The 24,136-nt window shown below is 58.6% G+C and overlaps 1 protein-coding gene across 4 annotated transcripts; it reads right to left on the reverse strand.

Annotated features, from left to right (window-relative positions):
- Positions 1 to 3,177: 3,177 nt before the first annotated feature.
- LOC309845994 (beta-lactoglobulin-2-like) lies at positions 3,178 to 22,195 on the reverse strand. Of its 4 annotated transcripts, none has more exons than XM_082694530.1 (7): positions 21,980 to 22,195; positions 21,362 to 21,501; positions 20,957 to 21,030; positions 20,027 to 20,137; positions 3,998 to 4,102; positions 3,717 to 3,762; positions 3,178 to 3,333 (listed from the first exon to the last, which is right to left on the reverse strand). In XM_082694530.1, exons 1-6 carry the CDS (start codon positions 22,073 to 22,075, stop codon positions 3,746 to 3,748), a joined length of 543 nt encoding a protein of 180 aa, XP_082550656.1. In that variant the 5' UTR covers positions 22,076 to 22,195; the 3' UTR covers positions 3,178 to 3,333; positions 3,717 to 3,745. The 4 variants fall into 4 exon arrangements, with proteins under 4 accessions (XP_082550656.1, XP_082550657.1, XP_082550655.1 ...); XM_082694531.1 differs by lacking the exon at positions 3,998 to 4,102 and adding an exon at positions 19,438 to 19,542; XM_082694529.1 differs by lacking the exons at positions 3,717 to 3,762; positions 3,998 to 4,102 and adding exons at positions 19,213 to 19,257; positions 19,438 to 19,542 and having other exon boundaries at positions 21,980 to 22,194.
- Positions 22,196 to 24,136: the final 1,941 nt, after the last annotated feature.

Raw genomic sequence — 24,136 nt, forward strand, 5'->3', positions numbered from 1 at the left:
GAGCTGGGAGTTAACGTGCTTAGGCTGAACTCCCGGGGCCAGGGAGGGTCAGTGGGACTTTATTCTGTGAGAGCCCCTCTTGCATGCGCCGCCCTGTCTCCCGGGGACCCCTCCCCCCAGCAGGCGTCTGCGTGGCTCAGGAGCAGGAGTCTGCGTTTTGCTGGGTGTGACCGTGGGGCCGACACCCGACGCCCCCAGGCTTGCACAACCGTGGGTCCCTTTCTCCTGGAAACAGCCCCGTTCTCGTTGCGGGCTCCCTCCCTGCACGGATCCGCGGCATACCGGGAGGACCCCGCGGCCCGGCCCCCCGCGCAGCGGGCGCTCGTGTTGGTACTGACGTCGCTGTCGCAGAACAGACACTGTAGTGAGCCAAAGGGGCCCCCGGGGTGTCACCAAACAGCGACTCTTTGTTTTTTTTGTTTTTTTTTTTTTATTTATTCATTTGACAGAGAGAAATCACAAGTAGGCAGAGAGGCAGGCAGAGAGAGAGAGGGAAGCAGGCTCCCCGCTGAGCAGAGAGCCCGATGCGGGGCTCGATCCCAGGACCCTGAGATCATGACCTGAGCCGAAGGCAGCAGCTTAACCCACTGAGCCACCCAGGCGCCAATGACTCTTTGTTTTTTATACATGTCTTATTTATTTATTTATTTGAGAGAGAGCACGCGGGCACGAGTGGGGAGAGGGAGAAGCAGGTTTCCCGCCGAACCCAGAGCCCATGCGGGGCTGGATCCCAGGACCCCGGGATCATGACCTGAGCCAAAGGCAGATGCTTCTGGGGTGGCCCCACAGAGAATCTCCTAAAAGCCAAGCTACTGCCGTGGGATGGATGGCAGCTCCCCAGAAAAGCAAACAGAATTACCTACAATCCCACGATGCCAAGCCGTGCCCCAGAGGTCTGGAAGTGGACCTTGGAGAGTTCTTTCCGCCCCCGTGTTCCCAGCAGCTCTGTCCACACCGGCCAGAGGAGGGGGGCAGCCCGAGCGCCCACGCACAGGCGCATGGATGAGCAGGACGCAGCCCGGCCACACCTCGGAACGGGGCTCCCCCTTACAAAGGAGGGAATTTTGGCACCTGCTACCATGTGGTTGGAGCTGCAGGACATGGTGCCTGGACACATCAGTCCGGCTCAGATGGACCAGTCCTGGAGGTTCCACTTACATGAGGGCCCGGAAGAGTCAAGTTCATGGGGACCGTAGGATGGGGGGCCGGGGGCCGGGGGAAGACAGACATTGTCTAACGGGACAGAGTCTAGTGTGGGCAGCAGACCGCGTTCTGGGGGCGGACAGAGGGGACGGCGCACAGCGGCGTGGGCGTGCTGACGCCCCCCAACTGCGCACTCGGAAATGCTGGGATGGTGTGATGCACGTTCTGTGTATTTTGCCATAATTAAAAGTCTAATTGCCCGCAGCACCCCATCTCTGGGCACTCCTGTCCTTTCGTCCCGAGGCTGCCCTCCTGATCCTTTTTCCGGGAGCACTCATCTTGGGAGGGGTCTCACTCTCTTTCCTCCGAAGGCCCCTGAGCCCCATCCCCTGGCCCCGACCGCTCTTTTGCAGAAAGGCCAGGGTGGCCTGCCCTGAAACCTCCTTTGAAAACCCTCTTGTGCCAAATAATCTTGGGGTTTGCACCGAAGCTGGGTGCTCGGTGTATGTGAAGCCTGGTTCTAAAATGAGCCCAGCCTCAGGCCCGGCCTCCTGTGGAAGGGAGGTGGCGTCCAGAGGCGGCTTCCCGTGGGAGGGGCCCCATGGATCTTTTTGGCCAGGGCACTGGGTAACCTGGTGTCACAGGAGGGACTCTGGTTTGATCCAGGCAGGGAATGAGCCGCCCTGGGCTGCCTTCTGCTACCTGGCCAGTGTTAGGACACGCCGGGGCGCGGTCACCTTCTCTCCAGTGGGGGCGCCCAGGGCAGCCTGCCACTGTCTGATCCCAGGTCCCAGAGCACATGGCCTTCCTCGTCCCCCTGCCAGGCTGGGGGGATCCCCAGGGCTTGTATCTGCGGGGCGGCCCGAGGAGCATGGAGCTGGTGTTGCCGACTTTCAACAAGGGGTGGAGGCAGGAGGACCCAGCAGGAAGCAGGGCAGTCCGCAGACCTCAGGCTGGCCCTGATGTGGGGTCCTGAGGCCCCCGTGGCAGGGGGTGGCAGTGGCCACGAAGGCGGGACCGTGAGACTGCGGTGGTGGTGGCCCGCAGCTGGAGGAGCCTGAGCTCTCGGGACCCCCACCCACCACTCCCGTCCTCTCCACGGGGCAGAGGAGGAGCAGGCACGGGGCGGTGAGGGGGCCCGCCCAGGTCCCCAGCAAACAGGTCGCAGCAGGCCGGCCTGCAGTCCGCGCTCTTGGCCACAGCACCCACACCTCACTGCCCCATCGGCTGCGTGGCCCAGAGGACCGCTAACTAGGGTGGAAACCCGGCTCTGTGCGGGGCGCCCCGCACATCCAGTGACCTGTGGTCGGACCCCATCACTGTGTCTCCGGGGCTGGAACCTGGGTGGGACCCTTCAGAGGACGTTTTTATCGGTGTTACGTCCAACTCTGCCTTGACCGGGCTGTGTGCCCTGGAGGCTGGGAGCTGCTTGGCCACCCTCCCTCGGGGTGGACGGGGGGCGGGGGGCGGCTGCCCTCCGGGGGCTGGTGAGGATTCAAGGAAGGCCCTCACAGCCTCGGCGTGCAAAGGTCGGGACATTTTCCCGCTCCCACTTGTCTCTTGGGGGGAGCGGGTCCCCTCTGCGGCGGCTCCCCCGCTGGGAGCCCGGAGCCCTAACCGGAAGGCGGGGCTGGGGAGGGGGCCCTGTGATGCTGCTGTCTCGGCATCTGTCTGTCCCCAGCGCAGGCTGTGTCCCCTCCCCACCCTGGAGACACAACACCCCCACCTCCAGGATGGAGGGACAGCAGGAGGAACCAAGAAGACCCCCGAGACATTTCTCTCTCAAGAAATGGAACCGAAAACTTATGCGTCTCTAGGTGTCTCCCTGTCAGCACACAGGGCTTCCGCGGTGCTGGGGCGAGGGAGGTGCCACGCACAGTAACGGGGGACTGTGGCCAACACTCCTTATGCTGGGGCGGGATGATAAGGGGCCCTGTTGGGACCCGCGCCGACACCACCCCGCCCCCACCCCACTCCCCAAGCTGTGCATCCCGAGCCCAACCAACGACCAAGAAAGACCCAGGCAGACCGCCGGCTGCTTCATCCCTTTATTGCTGGAGGAGGAGGCTCAGAGCAGGGGCCCCGAGGACCCCGCGGCCTGAGCAGGAGCAGGTCCGGGAGCCCCGGGTGGGCTCGGTCCCTCCTGATTCCTCTGATGGGGCAGGAAGGGGACGATGTCATCTCTGGGGCCTGAAACGGACGCGGGCTCCCCTGTGACTCCCGGGGAGCCTGCTGGGCCCTCGCCAGCCCCTCCCGGCCTGGGGGTGAGGGACGGCCTCTCCGCCTCCGGCTGAGTGGTGGGCAGCCCACGCCAGGCCCCACACCCTTGCCCAGAAGAGGCCGCGGGGACATCTGTGCGAGAGCTTGACTGGGACATGGGGAGGACATCCCAGGAAGGCCACGGGAGAGAGGGTGTCCGTGGCCAGCCTGGCCCCTGCGGTCACCAGGAGGGACACCAGGTTCCAGCCATTCCCGCAGAGGGACCAGCACCCAATGGAGGGGAGGTGGGGGTCCCCTGGGACGCCCCCCACCGTGCGTGTGCCCAGGACGTGGGGGCAGGGCTGGTACGTTACCGCAGGAGGCAGGTCAGGCAGGAGCTCCCCTAGACGCGGCACTGCTCTGTTGGTGGGGGAGGGGAGAGCCGTGGGGGGGTCACAGGTCGCCAGGACAGCCCTGGGCCCAGAGGGGTGCGGCAGAGGGGCTGGGGCGGGAGGACCCCTCCTCGGGGGCTCTGCACCTCTCACCCTCCCGATCCCGGGGAATGAGGGCCACAGGGAAGGAAGACGTTGTCCCGATGTCTCTGGAACCCCTGACAGGCACCCTGAGCTGGGACCGCAGGTGGGCCGGAGCTCACCCTTCCCCTGGCTCAGGTCCAGGATGATCCGCGTGGGCACCGGCAGGGTCTGGAGGGCTCTGTCGAATTTCTCCATGACCTCGTTGTCGACCTTCAGGGTCCTGGCTGTGGAGGGCGGCGGGTCAGTCCCCGGGCCGCGGGGCTTTGACGACCTCGGGGAGCTGCGGTGGCCCCGGCCCGGGAGTGACTTGCGGAAGGACGTGCTGGGAAGCGTCCTGCGGTCAGTTCCCAGCGTGGCATCCGGGGCTCAGCCCACCCGCCTGCGGGGTCCCTGTCCCCTCCCCTTCCTCCTGTGACTGCGCTGGGAACAGACGGCTCCCCGCACCGGCAGCCACTGACTTATGGACCCGGGAGCCTCAGCTGCCCCAGCGCCGTGGGCCCCTCGGGGACCGGGGCGAGACGTCCGAGCACAGCAGCCAGCCTGGTACTGAGCTGCCGGGGCTGCGCCCGGATGTCGCCCTCCGGAGTTGCGTTCAGGTCGGAACAGCTCTGAGACCACTAGGAATCTCCTTCCTGGCTGGTTTCGGATTCTTACTGACGCGTTCTACCCACTGCCCCGTGCAGCCTCTCTGCTCGTGGACACACCCTCGGCCTGTCGCTCGTCCCTGAGTCCCCCACACGGGTGCTGACGGGAGCCCCGGGGGCTGGGGCGGCCCCTCCCCCTCTCGGACCCCCCCCACCCCTGCAGGGCTCCGTTACGCACCCAGGTACTGGCACATGATGCCGTTCGCAGCGCGGGGCACGGGCGCCTCCATGCAGAAGAACAGGTAGTGGGTGTCGTCTGTGTCCAGCACGGAAATCCTTCTTTCCCCTTGGTCTGGAACAGAGGCCGGAACAGAGGCCCGACGTCTGTCTGTGTGCCCCTGGGGCCTCCCGCGCTAGCACGGCCACTTCCCCAAAGCCGAGGGCCCGCCCCCTCCTTCCCAGGCCTCGTCTTTCCCTCCGTTCAGTTCCACAGCTGCTACCGAGATCCCCACGGAATCGGCAGAGAGCCGGTGGGCTGTGGTGGCAGGGGAGGGCTGGCAGCCATGGGGAGGGCCCGGCGTCTGTCCCAGAGGAGGCCGAGGGTGGGGCGGGGGGCTGCTGGACCCAGGGGACAGTGCGGTACGGAAAGGAGGGACCGAGGCTGGTGAGGTCCAGAACGTTCCAGAAGCAGGTTCCAGGACCAAGAGGCAAATGCACAGTGTGTTTAGCCAGAGGTCTGGCCTGGGGGAACGTCCAAGGAGCCACAGGCTGCCTGTCCCTGAGCAGGGAGGTCCCCTCACACCTGCCCTCAGACGCGTCCCCCCACGGACCCCCACCTGCACGGCCGTACAGATGCCACAGCGAGCCAGATGCGGCTCTGCTGTCTTCCCACGCCCAGCCGGGAGCGCAGGGGCCGGGAGGAGGCTGAGTCCCGGACGGAGTGGGGTCCCCAGGCCTCATACCCCCCGGGAGTGCCCTTCATGGCCCCCGTGGCGTAGGCGCAGGAGAAGCAGGGCCCGACTCCTTCCTGCCGCCGGGATGCGGGGCTTCCGAGGAGCCCCCAGTGCCCAGCGTGGGAGGGGACACTGCTCGTCCAGAGCTGCCCGAGGGGGGAGGCCTGGGGGCGCAGGGGGCCCTCAGGCGTGGAGTCGGTGCACTTACCGTCGATGGTGAACACGGCGGGGTCCTCCGTCTTCTGGGCCATGATGTTCTCCTCGACACAGGCGCTGTTTTCCCTGAAAAGCCAAAGAGTGTGGGGGGTCGTCCATGAACCCCAGTGTGGGGACAGGAGCGGCTCCAGGAAGCGTCCACAAGCCCTGCGCACACCCAGCCTCCTCTGGCCCCGGCCGGCTGAGGGCAGTGCCGTGAGGGCGTGGCCGAATGTGAGCGCCCGGGGCCCCGATCAGGGGACGTGGTCAAGTGGGCAATGGGGCAGACCAAGCCGGCCGGGACACCTGCTGCTGGCCGAGAGCCGTTCTGACCCTGTCTGGGAGGGGCTGGGTTACAGCACTTCCAGGGACCTCGTCATGGGCACACTCAGAGTTCCTCGAGCGCCGGCCCCCGCTCTGCCTGCGGAGCTGGGGCCGCCCTGTGGGGTCGGCCTGCTGGCCCAGAGCCCGGAGGGTCCCCACGGCACCGGGAATCACCCAGACGGAGTCAGCTTCCATCAGGACCCTGCCCTCCCACACCCCTCCACGCCTCCCTGCCCGCCCCCCTGCCCCACCCGGAGCTAGGCCCTCGCTGCCCCCAGCCCGGGGCGGGGGCACACCCACCGTTTGCGCAGAATGATCTCCAGGTTGTTCTCGGGGGTGGGTCTCAGCTCCTGGACGTACACTCTCAGGGGGGCGGTCTCGGAGTCCAGGAGGGAGATGTCGCTGGCCGCCATGGCCATGGAGTGCCACATCCCAGCCACCTGGGGACGGGGCCTTGAGTGCCATGGGGGACGAGAAGGGGCCCGGCCCCCCCAGGGCTCCCCCTCCCACCCCCCTGCTGGGTGGTCTCCTGCACGCATTTCCCAGCAGCCCTGCAAGTGTGCTAGGACCCGGCACATCTGAGGATCCCTGCCCCGTGCCGAAGCCCGGGCGGGGTTCTTGCATATTCATAACTCCCAGCGTCCCCCCAGCTCTGTCCTGAGTAAGCTCCCACTCAAGGTGTGGCCCTGTCGTACGTGACTCCACTCCGGGGGCGAGAGCGGGACAGGGAGGCGGCTGGAGCCAGCATTCGAGGGGACAGAGACGTGCCCGAGCTCTTTGCCTCAGTGTCTGCCCTTAGATGTCTGCAGCCGGGCCCTCCTGCCCTCTGTCAGTCACCCTGGCCCCGGCCCCCAGCACCCACCCCACAGGCCCCTACCTTTCTTATATCCAGGTTCCTTGTGGTCGGGGGGATGTCGATGGCCTGGAGGCCACACACCAGGGCCAGGCCCAGGGCGAGCTGGAGACACCTCATGGCTGCGGCTGTGACACGCTGAGCTCCCGGGAGTGAGGAAGGCCGGGCCGCGGGCTCGGACCCTTATATGGGGGCCGGGGGCCTGCAAGCCAGCCCCGTCCAGCCCCCCCGGGCACGCGGTTCCCCGAACCCCCCGGGCCCCTCCCCAGAGCCCCAGGGCTTCCTCCCCTAGGACAATAGGAGGCCTTTTCCCTCTCAGTGGGAACAGGAAGGTCCCCGTGTGCCCCGAGCCTGGACAGTTCCTGGCAGCCCCAGAGGGAGGCTCCGGGGCCAGGGCCGGGTGGGTGCGGGCTGGCGCCGGCCACAGGAACACTTCCCGGGTCACGAACGTGGGTTACAGCGGGTCAGAATCAGCCCCGAGGACAGCCGTGCCCCGGAGAGTGGGAGAGCCCCATGCCAGCCCCAGGGTCTGTGGACCATGAGCCCGTGGGTGGCCATCTGTCCTGCGCAAGGGGTACACTTTGTCACCCTCCCGGTCCCTCCCTGCGGCCACCCAGTTCACACAGCTGTCCTGAGCATGCTTGCCCTGGGGCTGGATGTGGCCGTGCACTCTGCTCTGCCCCATGGGGACCCTTCCTTGCCCCTGCACGGCCGCCCGGGCCCACACGTCATCGTCTCGGGGCAAAGGCTGGCTCCCAGCTGTTTCACATGCGGAGTGTCCAGAGGATGCCGGCGGGACGCCCACGGGCCTCGCCTCCTGTCCAGAGCTACCCTCAGTGGGTTCCCAATGCCCCCAAGCATGGGCACCAGCTTCCTTCCCTTGCTCGCAGGTCTGGGGGCAGGGGCCGGGCGGCAGCAGCGGCGGGAAGGCGGAGAGCGGGCCCCTGGGTCCGGGCGGACGCGCGCATGGCTGGCGAGCTGACTGGCTCCAGAGAGGGAGGCAGACGTGGGGACGCAGTGGGCGGGGAGGGGGCCCAGGGGGCCCGGGACGCAGCCGTGGGCCTGTCGATCAGGAGTCCAAACTGGAAAAAACACAGGCCTTTATTTGGGGGTCTCGGATGGCAGCTCAGGGAGCACAGGCTCCAGGGGGACCAGAAGGCAGAGGAAGGGGTGGTGCTGGGAGCGAGGGAAGGACTAATTCCATGATTCAGGGAAGAGAAGAAGAGGAAACACCCCGCTGGTCTGGGGCTGACTGGCGAGGACCCTTCTGGTAGTTTCCTCCTGATGACTTCATCAGGGCTCACGAACTCTGCGTTGGTCGACTTGCCGGTTGCTCTGGTGACATTTTATGAGCCTCTGATTACAAAGCCGTTTCTGCCTCCGGCCCAGTGCGGGAGCCGGTCAGCCAGAAGGGACCACGAGAGTCCTCATGTCCAGGAGTGTCAGACAGTCCCATAGGCCCAGGTGCTGGGGATGCCGGGGACCCCGACGAGGGGACGGAGGCCTTGGGGAGGTGAGGCGTGACGGTCCCCGCAGAGCACGGTGACCGGGGCCTGGGTGGACGAAGGCATTTGCAGACCTTCTGTCTTGTTCTGAGATTCCATGACTTTCTTTCTTTCTTTTTCCCCCTCAAAGACTTTATTTATTTATTTGACAGAGAGAGTAGCACGAGTAGGCAGAGCGGCAGAGGGAGAGGGGGAAGCAGGCTCCCCACCGAGCAGGGAGCCCGATGCGGGGCTCGATCCCAGGACCCCGAGATCATGACCCGAGCCGCCGGCGGATGATTCACCGCCTGAGTCCTCCAGGGGCCCCGAATTCCATGGATTTCTAAAAGTCACAGATTCTTGACAAGAATGTGGTTGTCCATTACCCCCATGCATTGCCCTTGCCAAGTGAAAACCCAGAAAAGGAGGGATTCCTCCCACACCCGGATCACACGCGAGCCCAGTGGGGGAAACGGCGTGTCCGAGGGACACAGGCCGCGACGGAACCCACACCGTGCTCTCTGTCCCGCCTCACGGAGCAGGAGCAGGCGGGACGATGGCCGCTCTGCCTGCGGGGAGCTTGCCTGGCACTGCTGGGTACCCCCTGCAGTGGACCCCACACCTCCAGGGCCTCCTCTGCGGGAGACCTCACACTTCTGGGAACCCCCGCGGCAGACCCCACACAGGTGCGAGGGGGGAGCTCTGGAGAGTGTCCCCCTGGGGCTCCGAGCTGCAGTGGTGGGCGTGAGGCAGCCGAGGCTGTCCAGCTGTGCAAACTGGTCCCACGCGGCTGAAGGTTGTCCCCGTGGCCGCCCCCAGGCTTGCGTCTCTGCGGGGACACAGGACGTGAGGGGCCCCTCGTGCCCAGCACAGACGGGAGGCGCAGGCCGCTCTCAGGAGGCCGGCTCTCTGCCGCCCCCCACTCCGCCGGCCTCCCGTTTGTCCCCAGCTCTGGGCCAGCCTGGAGTGGGGCCCGCTTCCCCCCTGCCACGATGGCCACGGGAGTGCGCCAGGCGGTGGTGCCAGCCCGTCAGCTGGAGCGTCTGTGTGTCCGTCTTGGAGCCTGTTCCACGGCCTCCCTGCAAAGGGCGACCGGGGTCACGACAAGGGCGAAACATTCCCTAGAACAAAGGACGTGACCCGCCCTCCAGTCCGCCCGCCCTCTCCCTCGCTGGCTCTCTCTGCCCCGCGCTGCTCGGCCCAGGGTCTGGGTGGCGACGGCGACCTGCCCCCCACCCTCAGACCACGCAGTCTGGTTTCGGTCCCACGGTTGCACAGGTGGTCTCCGGTGTCGTCCCTGGTGACCCCGCCACCAGGGCGGCCTGCTGACCAGTCCTGGCTCCCGTGGGAACACCTCTCCCGACCCTGGGGTCCCTGGCCGGGGGCTGTTTTCCTTCTCCGCCCCCTTCGCTCCCCACGCCCAGAGCGCTCGCCCTTCGTGTCTCACCCGCTCCCCAGCGTCTGGGCTGCTGGACCTCTAGCTTTCATCTCGGTTGTGAGTCTCCTGAAAACCTAGGTCAGCACCCTCGTGGGCACCCGTGCCCGGACATCCCCCAGCTCCCACCAAAGCACCTCTGACCCGGCTCCTTTCCCAGAGACCTGACTCTCCCCACGTCTCCGCGGGGGGGGGGCCTGGGAGTCATCCCCGAATTTTCCACCCTCCTCCAACTGACCTTCGTGTCTCCCTGTAAATCGTCCCCGTCCTCTGCTCTGCTCTCAGGGCCAGTTCCCTGCCCTCGCCTCGCTCCAGGCACCGCAGAGGGAAAAGCCCCACGTGCCCGTGGGATCGTGTTGCTGATCCTGAAACACAGACGAGCGGAGGCGGGTGCTCCCGGGCTGGGAAGCGTTCTGGGCAGAACGCGCATCAGGATCACAGGACGGTGTGTATCTGGCCTTCCTTCCAGACCTGAGGGCAGAACTTCTGGGTTTGGGGATTGAGAAGGTCCTTTTACTGGCTGCCTCTCCCCATCTCTGATTCGGATTCAAGCAGGTTAACGCTTTCCCAGCAGGGCTCACAGTCTGTGGGGTTGTCCGGGGTCTCCGGCTCTCGAGATTTGTAGATGCTGACTCCCTAGCCCCCCTGTCTAGGGCCTACCCTCCTGCATTCCTTGCCTCACCTTTGAATTTTGCCCCAAGCCCATACCTGCAGCTCGGGAGCCCACCCTGGTACCCCCACAGAGCGACAACCTTTCCACCGAATGCCTTTCCGCCGCACGCCGGCTGCCAAACCCACCCTCCCTGTGCAAGGCCAGGCTTGGGGACCGCTTTCTGAGAAGGGCATTCCTGAAGGTCCCACGTATTGGGGGCCCATGCCGTCACGGCCAGGCTTCCCTGCAGCACGCTCGCCGCCTTGCACGCACCCCATAGGTGGGTGGAGATTTACACCCTACTGAACAGGAGCCTTGACAGATGCCCTGTGACCCTTCTGGAACATAGACCAGGGGAGGCCTGGGAGAGGCTGCTCTGAGAGCGTTTCTTGCCCCACACCTTCCTAGGAGGCTGCCACGGGAGAGTGCTTCTGCCGGGTTCCGATGCAGTCTGAGGCTTCTGCCTCGCAAGGAGAAGCTACTCAGCTTTGTTGGGAAGGGGCTTCTCAACAACAGGACACCCCACCACCATGGTTGCACTGCCGTATCCAGATCCTTCTGGACCTGCTGTCATCCTGTAAGACAGGGGACATGGGGGTTGGCACCCTTGCTTATCTTGCTCTTGCTGTCAATGTGCATAATACGGTTTCTGAACCTAAGAAGGGCTTGTTGGTTCTTACCAGCTGTACCTGCCAGCCTTGCTTGACACACGCATCTGCGGCAGCACCGGTAACGCCATCTGATCCAGGTTTGTGTAGCAGAAACAACTGTGTTTGCATTTTGAAAGTTACCCGTATTCCATGTAGTAAATCTCCGCAGACTATCTCAGAGTTGACTGTCCAAGGGGCTCTACTGAGGCAGTGTTGAGATAGCAAAGATTGTAAAAACAGGGCACACAGAACCACAAATGGTGTTCAAGAAAAGGAATAAGGGATGGTGGGTGATGGATGGATAGACGGATGGCTGGATGGCCGGGTGGCGGGGAGCCGATGGCTGGATGGAAGGTTGGCTAGATGCATGCATGGATGGATGGATGCATGGCTTCCTTAACTCACAGGCCATTTAATTTCTCATTCTCTCAAGCTCTGCAACTTTCCAAGGTGCTTTCATGTCCATTGTCACCTTTGACCCCTCCCAATCAGCTTCCTGTGTAGATGTCAAGAATGAGCTGGAATGTGCCAAGTCCCTGACCTATACTCACGAAGTTAGTAACCAAGGCTGGCCTTGTGTCCAGGGCTGTTGAAGTCAGCCAGAAGCTGGTTCTGGAACAGAACGTCACATCCAGCTCCCAGGGCCCTCCTTGACCTGGTGGTGTTGGGCCACCTTCCTGAACCCAGGGTGAGCCCAACACCTGCCAGACTGTGTAGGGTCCTGGGGCCCTGGCTCACAATGGATCTTTGTGTCTCACAGGCTCCATTCTTGGCTCCATCTGGGACTTCCCAATAACCCAAGTGACAGCTGGATCTGATAATTAACTGAGTGGGGCAGGAAAGAGGTGAACACCATTCAGTCTTAGGGCTGCACGTGGTAATTAGGGTACTAAGGTGGTGCTGATAAATATTTACAAGGAAAATTTGGATTCAGAATCCTGAACGTGGCCCTGTTATCCCTCAGGCTTTCTCCACCTACCCAGAAACACCTGATCCAGAGGACGAACCAGGACAGACACTTGCTGACACTTCAACTCATGTTTTAGGATGATCAAAGTTGGGTTTTACCCTCTTTATGAGCTAGACCCGTCTATGGTTCTTTTTACCACAAGAATATGGAGATTGCGGGACAACATTTGAATGAAAGAGAAAATTGCAGATTATTTAGAAAATGGAAATGAACACGTAGCGCCTCAGATTCTGAGAGACCCAAGTAAAGCAGCTCTGGGGTCCTAAAGATAATTTTAATAAATAAAAAGAATGAAAGCGAATTAATTAGCAATATCACTCAAATGTTAGGGGGAGAAACCACATAACCATAAGAAAGGATAAGAAAGAAACTGCAAATCTAAAAGAGAAATTATTGAATCAGAAAATAGAAAAATGGTATATTTGGTCAAGTGATGGTTCTTGAGAAATACCAGTAAATACAGAGCCTTCTGTGCCCTAATCAAGGAAAAAGGGGAAGAGTATACATCGAGTAATAAATGCTATTGGGAAAATAACCATAAAAGGAGAAGAAAGTATAGAACCATTAGGAGGGAAATGTTTACCTCATGGAATAAATAAAAAGTTGGATTAATATAGGGAGTTTTTAGAAAAATATAAGTTACCCAACCTGACAGTGAGAGAGTTATAGAGTATTAATGGACTAATCTCCTAGAAAAAAAACTAGAAAAAGGAAAAATAAGTTATTAAGGAGGTATTTCCCCCCGAAATACCAGTTTCAAAAATTCTTTTACAGGGAAAATCTAACATACCTTTAAGGGACAGTTAATTTGAAGGCTAAAAACATAAGGAAACTTTCCAAATCATTTTTATGAATTTCAGACTTTGTTTCCAAAACCTGTCAAGAAATGTACAGATTGATCTCAGTTTTGAATATCAATATAAAATTATTAAAATATTATCAAATAGAGCACAGTAATGCTATCGGAGGGTAATACATAAGAGCTTCATTTCAGCATTGTGAGCATAATTCATATTAGTAAACTTATTGATAAAATTCCTCATAGTAATAGATCACAGGAGAAAAATTGTGTGATCATTTCTGGTGATACTATCAAGGCTCTAATAAAATTCAAAATTATTTTTAATAATAAATTTAACAAAAATTATACAAACTCCATGTGAAAAAGAATTACACTCTTGAGGACCCAAGAGAAGACACAAACAAAGGGAATGCATGTCACAATTATGGAACATTTCATAAAGATGTCAGTTATTCCCCAAGTCAACCATAAATGTAATGCAAGTCCATAAAAATATCAGCCATATTTTTTACCAGACCATTTGATCCTAAAGTATATTTGAAGATTTAAATAAGTAAGAATAACTAACAAAATTCTGTTAAAGAAGACTAATAGGGATGAATTATCCACATCAGATGTTAAGATAAAATAATTAAAACATTGGGGTTCTGGACCACACCAAAGCAAAAACCTGCACAGTGAACAAAACCATCAACAAAATAAAAAGGCAGCCTACTGAGTGGGAGAAGATATTTGTAAATGATAGACCTGGTAAGGAGTTGATATCCAAAATGAACTTAACAACTCAACAGCAAAACAAAACAACAACAACAACAACAACAACAACAAACCCCATTTAAAAATGGGCAGAGGTCTCAAATAGACACTTTGCCAAAGAAGACATATACAGATGGCCAACAGGTAAATGAAAAGATGCTCAACAACCCTCATCATCAGGGAAATGAAAATCAAGAGCACAACGAGACATCACTTCACCCCTGTGAGATTGGCTAAAAGCAAAAGCACAGGAAATAACAAGTGTTGGTGAGGATGCAGAGAAGAAGGAGCCCTCATGCACTGTTGGTGGGAATGCAAACTGGTGTAGCCACTGTGGAAAACAGTATGGAGTAATTAAAAATAGAAAGGTCATATGATCCAGTAGTTCCACTGCTTGGTATTTACCCAAAGAAAATGAAAATACTAATCCAAAAAGATATACATATCCCTGTTTGTTTCAGCATTGTTTACAATAGCCAAGATATGGATGCAGCCCAAGTGGCATTGATAGATGAATGGATAAAGAAGATGTGATATATATCATGGAATATTACTTAGCCATGAAAAAGAATGAGCTCTTGCCATCTGCAATGACATGGGTGGATCTAGACGGTATTATGTTAAGTGAAGTAAGTCAAGCAGAGAAAGACTAATACCATATGATTTCATTCACATGTGGAATCTAAAAAAACAAAACAAAACAAACAAACAAAAAACAGAGATAGACCCATAAACACAGAGAACAAACTAATGGTTGCCAAAAGAGGCAGGATACACAAGATAGGTGAAGGGGAGTGGGAGATCCAGGCTTCCAGCTATGGAATGAGTAAGTCATGGGGATGACAGGTGCAGCCCAGGGAACATAGTGATATCGCAGTAGCAAGAATGGGGGCATATGGTGAGCACACGAACATGTAGAGACCCTGAATCACTATGTTGTACACCTGAACCTAATGGAACATTGTGGGTCAACTGTGCTTCAAAGATAAAGCAAACAAAACCAAACCACTGGGGTTCCTGCACACAGCCCAATAGAATGGATGAAAAGTCTCTGAACAGACTCAGACACACATGAGAATCAGGAATGTGGGGAAACTCAGTAGTTAATAAATGCTTTTGGGAGAACATCATGGACATTTGGAAAATACAGTTTGAGTCCTAACTCATGAATTAAAACAAACGAATTCCTAATGGAGCAAAAGACTGGACAATGAAAACATTGAAACAATGAAAATTCAGGAATTCAGTATGAGAATATAAGAGGCCTCTCTCAAGATGATCAAAACCCTGAAACAGTGGTCAGAAGCAACAAAAGGAAACACTGGTGAGTTTTACCACATAGAGGAAACACACTGAAATGACACCACAAACCAAGTAAGAAGAAAAATAATGAACTGAGGAAAATTATTTTTAATTGATAGCACAAATAATATCTAATTTCCTTAATATATAAAGAGCTCCTGCAAATCAATAAGCACCAAGAATTCAATAGACAAAGATACGACTTGATCCTTCTCAGAAAAGTATTTTCAATTAACTTAAAATGAGAACACAATATATTAAAATATGTGGGTGCACACTTTGAAGGGAATTTGTGCCACGGATGCTTATATTAGGCCACATAAACACACTTAGTTGTAAAATCTAAGCCTGCAGCTTAAGCAACTAGGAGAACAACTTGAAACTAATGCAAGCAAGAGGAAAGAGATAATGTAATAGCAAAAATCGATGACATAGAAAACAGAAAACTTATAGAAAAGAACAAATCAAAAACAGATTTGCAGAATGCCTGCGTGGCTCAGTTGGTTAAGTATCTGCTTCCGGCTCAGGTCATGATCCCAGGGTCCTGGGATGGAGCCCCAAATTGCTCCCTGCTTCTCCCTCTCCCTCTGCTGCTCTACCTACTGTACGCTCTCTCTCTGTCATATAAATAAATAAAATCTTTTTTTGAAAAGATTTTATTTATTTATTTGCCAGAGAGAGAGAGAGAGAGAGCACAGGCAGGCAGAGTGGCAGCAGAGGCAGAGGGAGAAACAGGCTCCCTGCCAAGCAAGGAGCCCGATGTGGGACTCGATCCCACGACGTGGGGATCATGACCTGAGCCGAAGGCAGCCGCTTAACCAACTGAGCCACCCAGGTGTCCCAATAAAATCTTTTTTAAAAAAAGTTTTGATCTTTGAAAAGATCAAGAAAATGGATAAACCTCTAGGCAGACAAAACTGGAAAATCCTGATTAGTGGACATGTATCACTATTAGGGATGAAGAATGAGACATCAGTACAGATCTTATGGAAACAAAAATGATATTAGAGGTTGCTAAAACCAGTACTAAACTAGCTAACTAAAAAGGGTGCCGGGTGGCTCAGTCGGTTAAGTGTCCATCTCTTGATTTTGGCTCAGGTCATGATCTCAGGGTTGTGAGACTGAGCCCAAGTTTGAGATTCTCTGTCTCCCTCTCCTGCTGCTCCCTCCCCACTCACGTGTGCTTGCGTGCACGCTCTCTCTCTCTCTTTCTCTCCCTCTTCCTATTAAGGGAAAATTTGTATGACTTTATTGAAATAATTCTAATAACTTGGACAAAATGCATAAATTCCTGGAAAGATGCAGATTATCAAAGCCTAATACAGAAGCAATGGATAGCCCGATTCGACACAGATCTATTGCAGACATTGATTTTGTGGATGAAAATCTCTCCCTCCCTTGCTAAAATCTTAAAGCGCAGTTGGCCTCACTGTTAAATTCTATCCACCATTTAAGAAAGCAGGAACACAAATCCTGCATAAACTCTTCCAGAAATCGCAAGCCGAGAAGTGACTCCCCACTCGTGCTGTGAGACATGCACTACTACAGGCTGCCTGTGTGTTATTAAATGAGACTTACTTCTCCTTTGAATTGAAACCCCACCTGCATTGTCCACCAAATTCCTACACAAATTTCTCATCACCCTATTTTGCTCCCCTGATCTTCGGGTTTATTCTGATGACAATGTGAACCCTTCCCTGTCCCTTCTTGCTACTGTGCACGGAAGAGGTTGACACCACTAGCCCCAGCCCCCTCCCTCCTTGCCTGCAGACAGAGCCTCCTTCAAAGCCATTTCTCAAGTCCCATCTGTTTCGATTTGGACTCTGACTGATGAGAACACCAATATTGTCACCAACACGAGTGTTACTACTAGGTTGACCTTAAGCTTTCTTTTTCCCTGGAATAAAGTCTGTGAAAGATCAAAGTGCGAGTAGGTGGGACACTGTCGCGGGGGGCCAGACCCCAGGGTGGGCGCAGGCCCCACAGTGAACGGGGGGTGACCAGAGAGGGTGCGGCATCTGAGCGAGATCTGGATGAGCTCTCCCCCGTCTACGCCCCCTCATGCTGGAAATGACCCGCTTTGTGACGGCTGGATTGCCGTGGGGCGTCAAAGCCTGTCACTGGCAAAAATAATAATAAAAATTTAAAAATCGACACTTTCTTCTCTGAAATGGGCAATTTTGCAGAAGTTAGATTTCTTTGTTTCTGCGTGTTCATCGTTTTATGGCTTGTTGCCTTTCAGTTTTTATTTTATTTTCATTTTTTAAAGTTTTATCTATCTATTTATTTATTTGAGAGAGAGAGAGCACGAGAGAGAAGCCACGAGTTGGGGAGAGGCAGAAGGAGGGGGAGAAGCAGGCTTCCAGCTGAGCAGGGAGCCCGAGGTGGGATTCGATCTCAGGACCTTGGGGTCATGACCTGAGCCAAAGGCAGACGCTTCTCTGAGCCCACCAGGCATCCCTCGGCTTTTTATTTTAGTTTACATCTAAAATATATAGGATTCGAACTGGTTCAAAACTTAAAGTCGCCTGAAAATCTGTGCCCACGAGTTTCCGCGCCCACGTCCCCAGCTCCCTGCCCGTAGACTCGCTCGCGCAGGTCCGCTCATCCTTCCTGCCCGTCTTCCCGCGTCAGTCTAGAGAACTTAGAGGAAGGAGGCTGAGCGACGTCACCACCTACAGAGAAGTCATTCTTCCTCCTTTACTCTCTGAACAGGGTCCGCTGGAAACACGTTGGAGATACACACAGATGCTCCCCTGCTGGAACGCAGGGGTGACTATGCCTCTCACGGGCTTTTGTGTGGCCGTCCTGGCAGGAAGGGCGGGAGGTGGGTGGCTGTGTGCACTGTCGCCAGGCCGCTGTCCCCCACCATGGCCCCCCGATCGGGCAGGTAGAGCTCGCTGTGCTGCCTGAGAACAGTACCGGGTGCCGGCCTCCTGCAGGCACTTCCCGCGTGGCCACGGGAATGAAGGGACCGCCTGGGACAGTACAGGGGACCCTGTTCTCGTGGTGGCCTCCTTCCGCTGTGCTGGCTGTTGGATGTAAGGGTGTGTGAATACACCGCCTGCCTCCCAGACCCGGAGCTGCTCGCTCCTGTTCCTGAAGGACCTGTCTAACCCTCCTGATGCTGGTGGCAGGGCTGGGGAGGGAGCGGCGCGGGGGCGGGAGGGGGGCGCTCTGCTTCGCCTGTGCGTCCGTCTGCCTTGGTATGGGACCCATCGACTTTTTCTCTAGTCTTCTTGGGTTTGTTTGGGATGAAGACATTTGCTGTGAAATCTTCCATTTGGGAGTTTTTAAGACTCTTAGGTTACAGCCAAACAGCTGAATCCCTTACGATGCTTTTAATCACATCTCTCTCCGTCTGTGCTCAATGATCGTTCCAGAAATGTCGTATCTGTGGTTTTTCCCAGCTGTTTTTGAGCTAAGCCCGTCCAGCCTACCCCCTGCCCTCACCTTGGGGGTACAGGCACCTTACTTTCCTTATTTTAATGCTTTTTTTCTAACCTAAATTGATCGCAGATTCATTTATTTTAGTTTCCTTTTGCTAACTAATTTAAAGATTAAGGGCTGTGAGCTTTCTTCCTAGCTCATTGATGCTGGTATTTCCTAGATATTTTACAAATTTTGCACAAGTGGATTCTCTTGTTTTGTGGATGAGAAACCAGAGGAAATTGCCCCCAGGAGCTGATGTCGCCCAGAGCCCCCCGAGAACGCCCGCAGAGCCCCAGGCCCGAACCCCAGAGGCCCCCAACAACACTTCACAGAAGGGAGATCTTGCGGCTTTATTTGGAACCCTCAGAGCGCAGGCTCCAGCCGGAGCACATGGACCCAGGAGGGAGGAAGGGGCAGGACCCGGTGGCCGGCTTCTTCGAAAGGACAAGGAAACTTCTGCCTTCTGGGGTGGGGTGGGGGGCTGGTCTGGTCTCTCCTGTGGGGGAGGCGAATGCGATTTTGCTGGTCACTAAGACAGATGAAGGCAGAGAGCGTGCTGTCGGGGGAGGGGACAGGGGCGGGGATGGCCTCGACCCTTAGGGATGGGGCCCGGCCCCACATTCTCAGCTCTCTCTTGCACCCAGACATTCCCAACCCCCGCCCCGTCCTGCTTCTCCTCCACCTTCTTCAAACAACTGCATGGACCCCCACAGAAATCACGGGGTCCTCAGCAGAGCACGTGCTTGGACCCAAGTGTTTTTGGGACAGAGCCAGGCACTTGGCCGGCATGGCCAGCCTGGTCCCTGCGGTCTCCAGGAGGGAAACCAGGTTCCAGCCATTCCCGCAGAGGGACCAGGGCCCAATGGAGGGGAGCTGGGGGTCCCCTGGGACGCCCCCCACCGTGCGTGTGCCCAGGACGTGGGGGCAGGGCTGGTACGTTACCGCAGGAGCAGGTCAGGCAGGAGCTCCCCTAGACGCGGCACTGCTCTGTTGGTGGGGGAGGGGAGAGCCGTGGGGGGGTCACAGGTCGCCAGGACAGCCCTGGGCCCAGAGGGGTGCGGCAGAGGGGCTGGGGCGCGAGGACCCCGCCTTGGGGGCCCAGCGCGGGCGGCTGTCCGATGGGCGAGCCCACGTGGGGGCGAGCGGGGACGAGGGGGAGGGGATCACCTTCCACCTGCGCCAGGTCGAGGACGAGCCGGATGTGCACGGGCAGGGTCTTGAGGGTTTTGTTGAATTTCTGCACAACCTCGTTGTCCACCTTCAGGGTCCTGGCTGTGGGGGGCGGCGGGTCAGGCCTGGGCTCCAGGGTCCCTGTCCCCTCCCCTTCCTCCCGGGATGGCTTGTGGACAGGAGGAGAGGGCCCAGCCCCCTAGGCTAGGGTCTCAGCAGCATAGCTGAGCCCCCAGAGAGGGCTTCATTCGGGCAAACCTGGAATGTCTCTGCCTTGTGCTATGGCTTCTCCTGGCTTGCATTTCATTAAGAACATTAGCGCCAACAAAAGCTTCTAATGAGTATTAATCATTTGACCAAGCCAGTATCACTAAGCCCAGCCCCTTGACCCAGCAGCCACCCTCCTGGGCCCTTTTGATTTCTGATGCAGTGAGTGCTCTGGGCCACCCCTGGGGAAAAACGGGGACCCCCAGGCCCGCCGGCCCATAGGGCGCTGCGCTGTCCGCTTTCTGGTGCCCCAGGTGCCGGCAGGGGGTCCTCAGCCACCGTCCCACTCAGGGAGACCTCGTACATCGCCAGCGCCTACCCAGGTACTGGCACATCAGAGTCGGCGGGGCGGTGCTCGTGCTCTCCACGCAGAAGAAAAGGTAGTTGTCATAGTCGGTGTCGAGCACGAAGAGCTGGTTCTCCTCCAGATCTGGGGGCGAAGAGAAGGGCCAAAGTGGAGATGGAGTCCTGTCCAGCAGGAGCACCCCTCCCGCATGCTGGCAGGCACCCCGAGGGCCACCCACCCCGGGCGGCACCAGCGCGGGCATGGCCAGAGGCGGCAGGAGAGGAGGCAGGAGAGGAGAGGCAGAGCCCCGGAGCACGAAGGCCCTGGGGCGGGCGAGAGGCGGGCGTGTGTGGGGGGGGGCAGGACCAGCAGGGGAGGAGAGGGCCAGGGAGGAGGGGGGCAGAAGGCCCAGGCCCTGGAGAGGCTTGGGCTCTGGAGGGGACAGGGAGGGTCAGGGTGGCCTGGAGCAACTCTGAAGTAGAGAAACAAGTAGAATTTTGGGGGGAATCCCCACAAGACGTTTCGGTGCCTCCTTGGTTTCTATTTTACCACTAAGTTCTCCATTTGTGTGTTTTATAAGTCACCCCCACCCCCCGCGAACGTTGCAATCCGCGACAGAGAATGCGGAGAAGGACGTGCTCGGTCTGTCCCGCCGCCCCCGACGGTGCCGCGTCCCCTCATCCAGCGGAGTCCAGGGGCTCGGCGGGAGCTGCGCGTCCCAGCCGTCCGGAGCGAGCGGGAGGCAGTGCTGCTCCGTGTGAGCCAGAAGACGCTCCGAGGACAGTCGTGGGGGAGGAGACTCTCGCGGCGGGGGCTGCTCTCCACACCCGAGAGGCCGGAGGCCGGAGGCCCAGAGCTTGGGCAGAGCACGGCCCGTGGGAGAGCGGGGCACGCGCACGGGCCCACCGCACCCTCCCGGCGCCAGGACAGTCGCCTCCCGGGGCCGGCGCTGGGGACGCCTACCTTTGATGTTGAACTTGGCTGCGCACTCAGTTTTCTCCGCAAAGACCTTCTTCTCAACACACTTGTTGTCTTCCCTGAAAGGTGGTGACAGCATTAGGGGGTGACGCTGAACTGGTTCTCGCTATGGTCCCTCAGAGCAGACAGGGCTCATGGCAGGACCAGCCCAGGCCCCCAGGGCCCCGGCCCCACGGCTGCCCAGCGGCCTCCACACGGGCCTCTCTGCCCACGGACCTGAGGCCACCCTGTGTGGTCGGCCTGCCGGCCCGGAGCCCGGGGTGGGGTCACGAGGGCACAGGGAATCAGCCAGAGGGAGCCGGCGGCCATCAGGACCCTGCCCTGCCCGCCCCCGGCCTATCCACCACCCCTCTCCCTGCTGGCCCCAACCCCGGGCGGGGGCACACCCACCGTTTGCGCAGAATGATCTCCAGGTTGTTCTCGGGGGTGGGTCTCAGCTCCTGGACGTACACTCTCAGGGGGGCGGTCTCGGAGTCCAGGAGGGAGATGTCGCTGGCCGCCATGGCCATGGAGTGCCACATCCCAGCCACCTGGGGACGGGGCCTTGAGTGCCATGGGGGGGCGGGAAGGGGCCCGGTCCCCCAGGGATCCCCCTCCCACCCGGGCAGAGGCCCCGTCTAACTGGGGCGGCCGTCCGTGGGCTCTGGAGGACCCTGGGCCGTCCACCAGACACGGGGCGACACGATTTCCTCGCTGGAAAGAACACCCCAGTGTTCCCCAGATGGGTCCGGATACACATCAGACACGTTCTCTAGAACCTTCTGGATCTTGGGAAACCAGGGGACAAGCTGCCCCGAAGACAGAGAGGCAGGGGGTCTTCCCGACCTCACGGGTCCGGCTCGTGCCTGTGTGGCCCCTGGAGTCCCCACTGCCCTGCCCGGCCTGCGGCTCCCCCGGCCCCGCCCCGCCCCCGGCCCCGCCCCGCCCCGCCCCCGGCCCCGCCCCGCCCCGCCCCCGGCCCCGCCCCGCCCCGCCCCCGGCCCCGCCCCGCCCCCACCGCCCTCCCACCTTCTGCAGGTCCATGTTCCTCGTGGCCGGGGGGATGTCGATGGCCTGGAGGCCACACACCAGGGCCAGGCCCAGGGCGAGCTGGAGACACCTCATGGCTGCGGCTGTGACACGCTGAGCTCCCGGGAGTGAGGAAGGCCGGGCCGCGGGCTCGGGCCCTTATATGGGGGCCGGGGGCCTGCAAGCCAGCCCCGTCCAGGCCCCCCGGGCACGCGGTTCCCCGAACCCCCCGGGCCCCTCCCCAGAGCCCCAGGGCTTCCTCCCCCAGGACAATAGGAGGCCTTTTCCCTCTCAGTGGGAACAGGAAGGTCCCCGTGTGCCCCGAGCCTGGACAGTTCCTGGCAGCCCCAGAGGGAGGCTCCGGGGCCAGGGCCGGGTGGGTGCGGGCTGGCGCCGGCGGCAGGAACACTCCCTCTGAGGAAGCTGAACCTGCTTGTCTCCCCGCAGCCCCCCCCCCCGTGGACTCCTGCAGCACCCCTCTGGGAAGCCGGGCTCATCGGGGGCGCTCAAATGACCTTGGTGATGTCACCCAGGAATGACCTCTTACATCGCCTTCTGTCGGGCGTTCTCAGCAGTGTCTCTGGACGTGCGGACCACAGGGACTCTGCTAGTGGACAGCACGACTGCGAGGGCCTCCACTTCCGGCTGCCGCCCCTGCCCCACTCGGCTGCAGGAGAGAGGACTCAAATGCTGACGTGCTCCCGTTCACCTTCTCCCGGAACCAGAAGGGACAAACCCCGACAGTCCCTGTTACTCAGGAACCTAGAGGTTCACTGCAATCTCCTGCAGAACTTCTCAGACCCGCTGACGCAGGGACGGACCCATCAGGCCCGGCTGGGAGACGGTCCCCAGAGCTGTGAGAGGTGTGCTTGTGGCCCATGGCCTCGTTTAAAATGCCAGCCCAGCAGTGGAGCTGTTCTCTTACAGAGGCCAGGGACGGGTGGGGCTCCAGAAAGTTCCACCAAGGACAGAAGGGAAGTGACAGGTCCGTGGAGGGCGCAGTCCAAGGGGGGTCATCAGCACACGTCCCCTCGTCTCTGCACACGTGAGTTTCCGCATTAAAACAGAAACAAAACCAACCCATGATCACTCTCAAAGGGGACAGCCTGGTGAATGTGCACCGGGAGAGTGGGGTCCCCAGATCAAAATGGCTTCAAGCCCCCAGGGTCGTCACGTCTTACTCCGGGGTTCCCAAGCTCTGGCAGCTCCAAACCCTTTCCCTGCTCCCCCGTACCGGCCGCCCGCACAGCCGCGAATCCCGCCCTGGCTGCGTGTCCCCGTTGCCCGCCGCTGTGTCTGTCCTGCAAGGTTAAGGAAACTTCCTACTTGTAGTTCCCTAAGAGGCGCAGGCCTGCGGGTGCGGGGCCGTGCAGCTATTCACCGAAGGCTCTTTTGGCACCAGCTGCAGGCATGGCCTAGTCGTCCCTCTAGGAAAAGAGCAGAAGCTGCAGGCAGGGGAGCGTCGGGTGCGGCAGGGAGGAGCTGGGGAGGGCAGGGGAGGCACGGCCAGCGGCTTCCGTGGACGGAGGCCCAAGTCCCAGACACAGCGCAAGCTCGCCCACTAAAACCGTTGCCACCGAGCCAGTCACGCTGCTTCCTACGATCAGACGAGAGAATAGAACAGCAGCTTAAGGCTGGCGGCCGGGAAGCAGGGTGACCGCGGCAGGCAGAGGGCTCGACCGTGGGTGCAGAAAGCCCGAGGAGCCCGGACACGCAGCCCGCTGCGAGGGCAGAGGCCAAATCCTTCCCGTCCAGCCCCGCTCCGGCATCAGATGGTTACAAGTCTCCAGGAAAGCCGAGGCTTTGCTGGGAAGAGTAACAAGATGATAAAACAGCAAGAAAACAAAACAAGTCCAGGAACTTCATCAGGGAAGTTGCAAACACACACGCGGGGGACCCACCGACAACTCGCATAAATGAGGGTGTACGATTTTGTATAAGAAAACCCGTAATAAGGTTTCCCCATGAAAAAATTATCAGTGGAATAGTTTTTGAAAATTGTTTATTGTGGGAACATACACACGATGTCACGGGGCCGTCTTCACTGTTTCTAAGTGCACCGTCCAGGGGCGTCAGCCGCTCCCACTGCTCCCACTGCTGGGCACCGCCGTCCCCTCCGCCCGTCCCCAGGACGTGGTCATCATCATCGTCGTCACT

The sequence above is a fragment of the Mustela nivalis genome (assembly GCF_964662115.1).
Source record: "Mustela nivalis genome assembly, chromosome: 13".
Lineage (NCBI taxonomy): Eukaryota > Metazoa > Chordata > Mammalia > Carnivora > Mustelidae > Mustela > Mustela nivalis.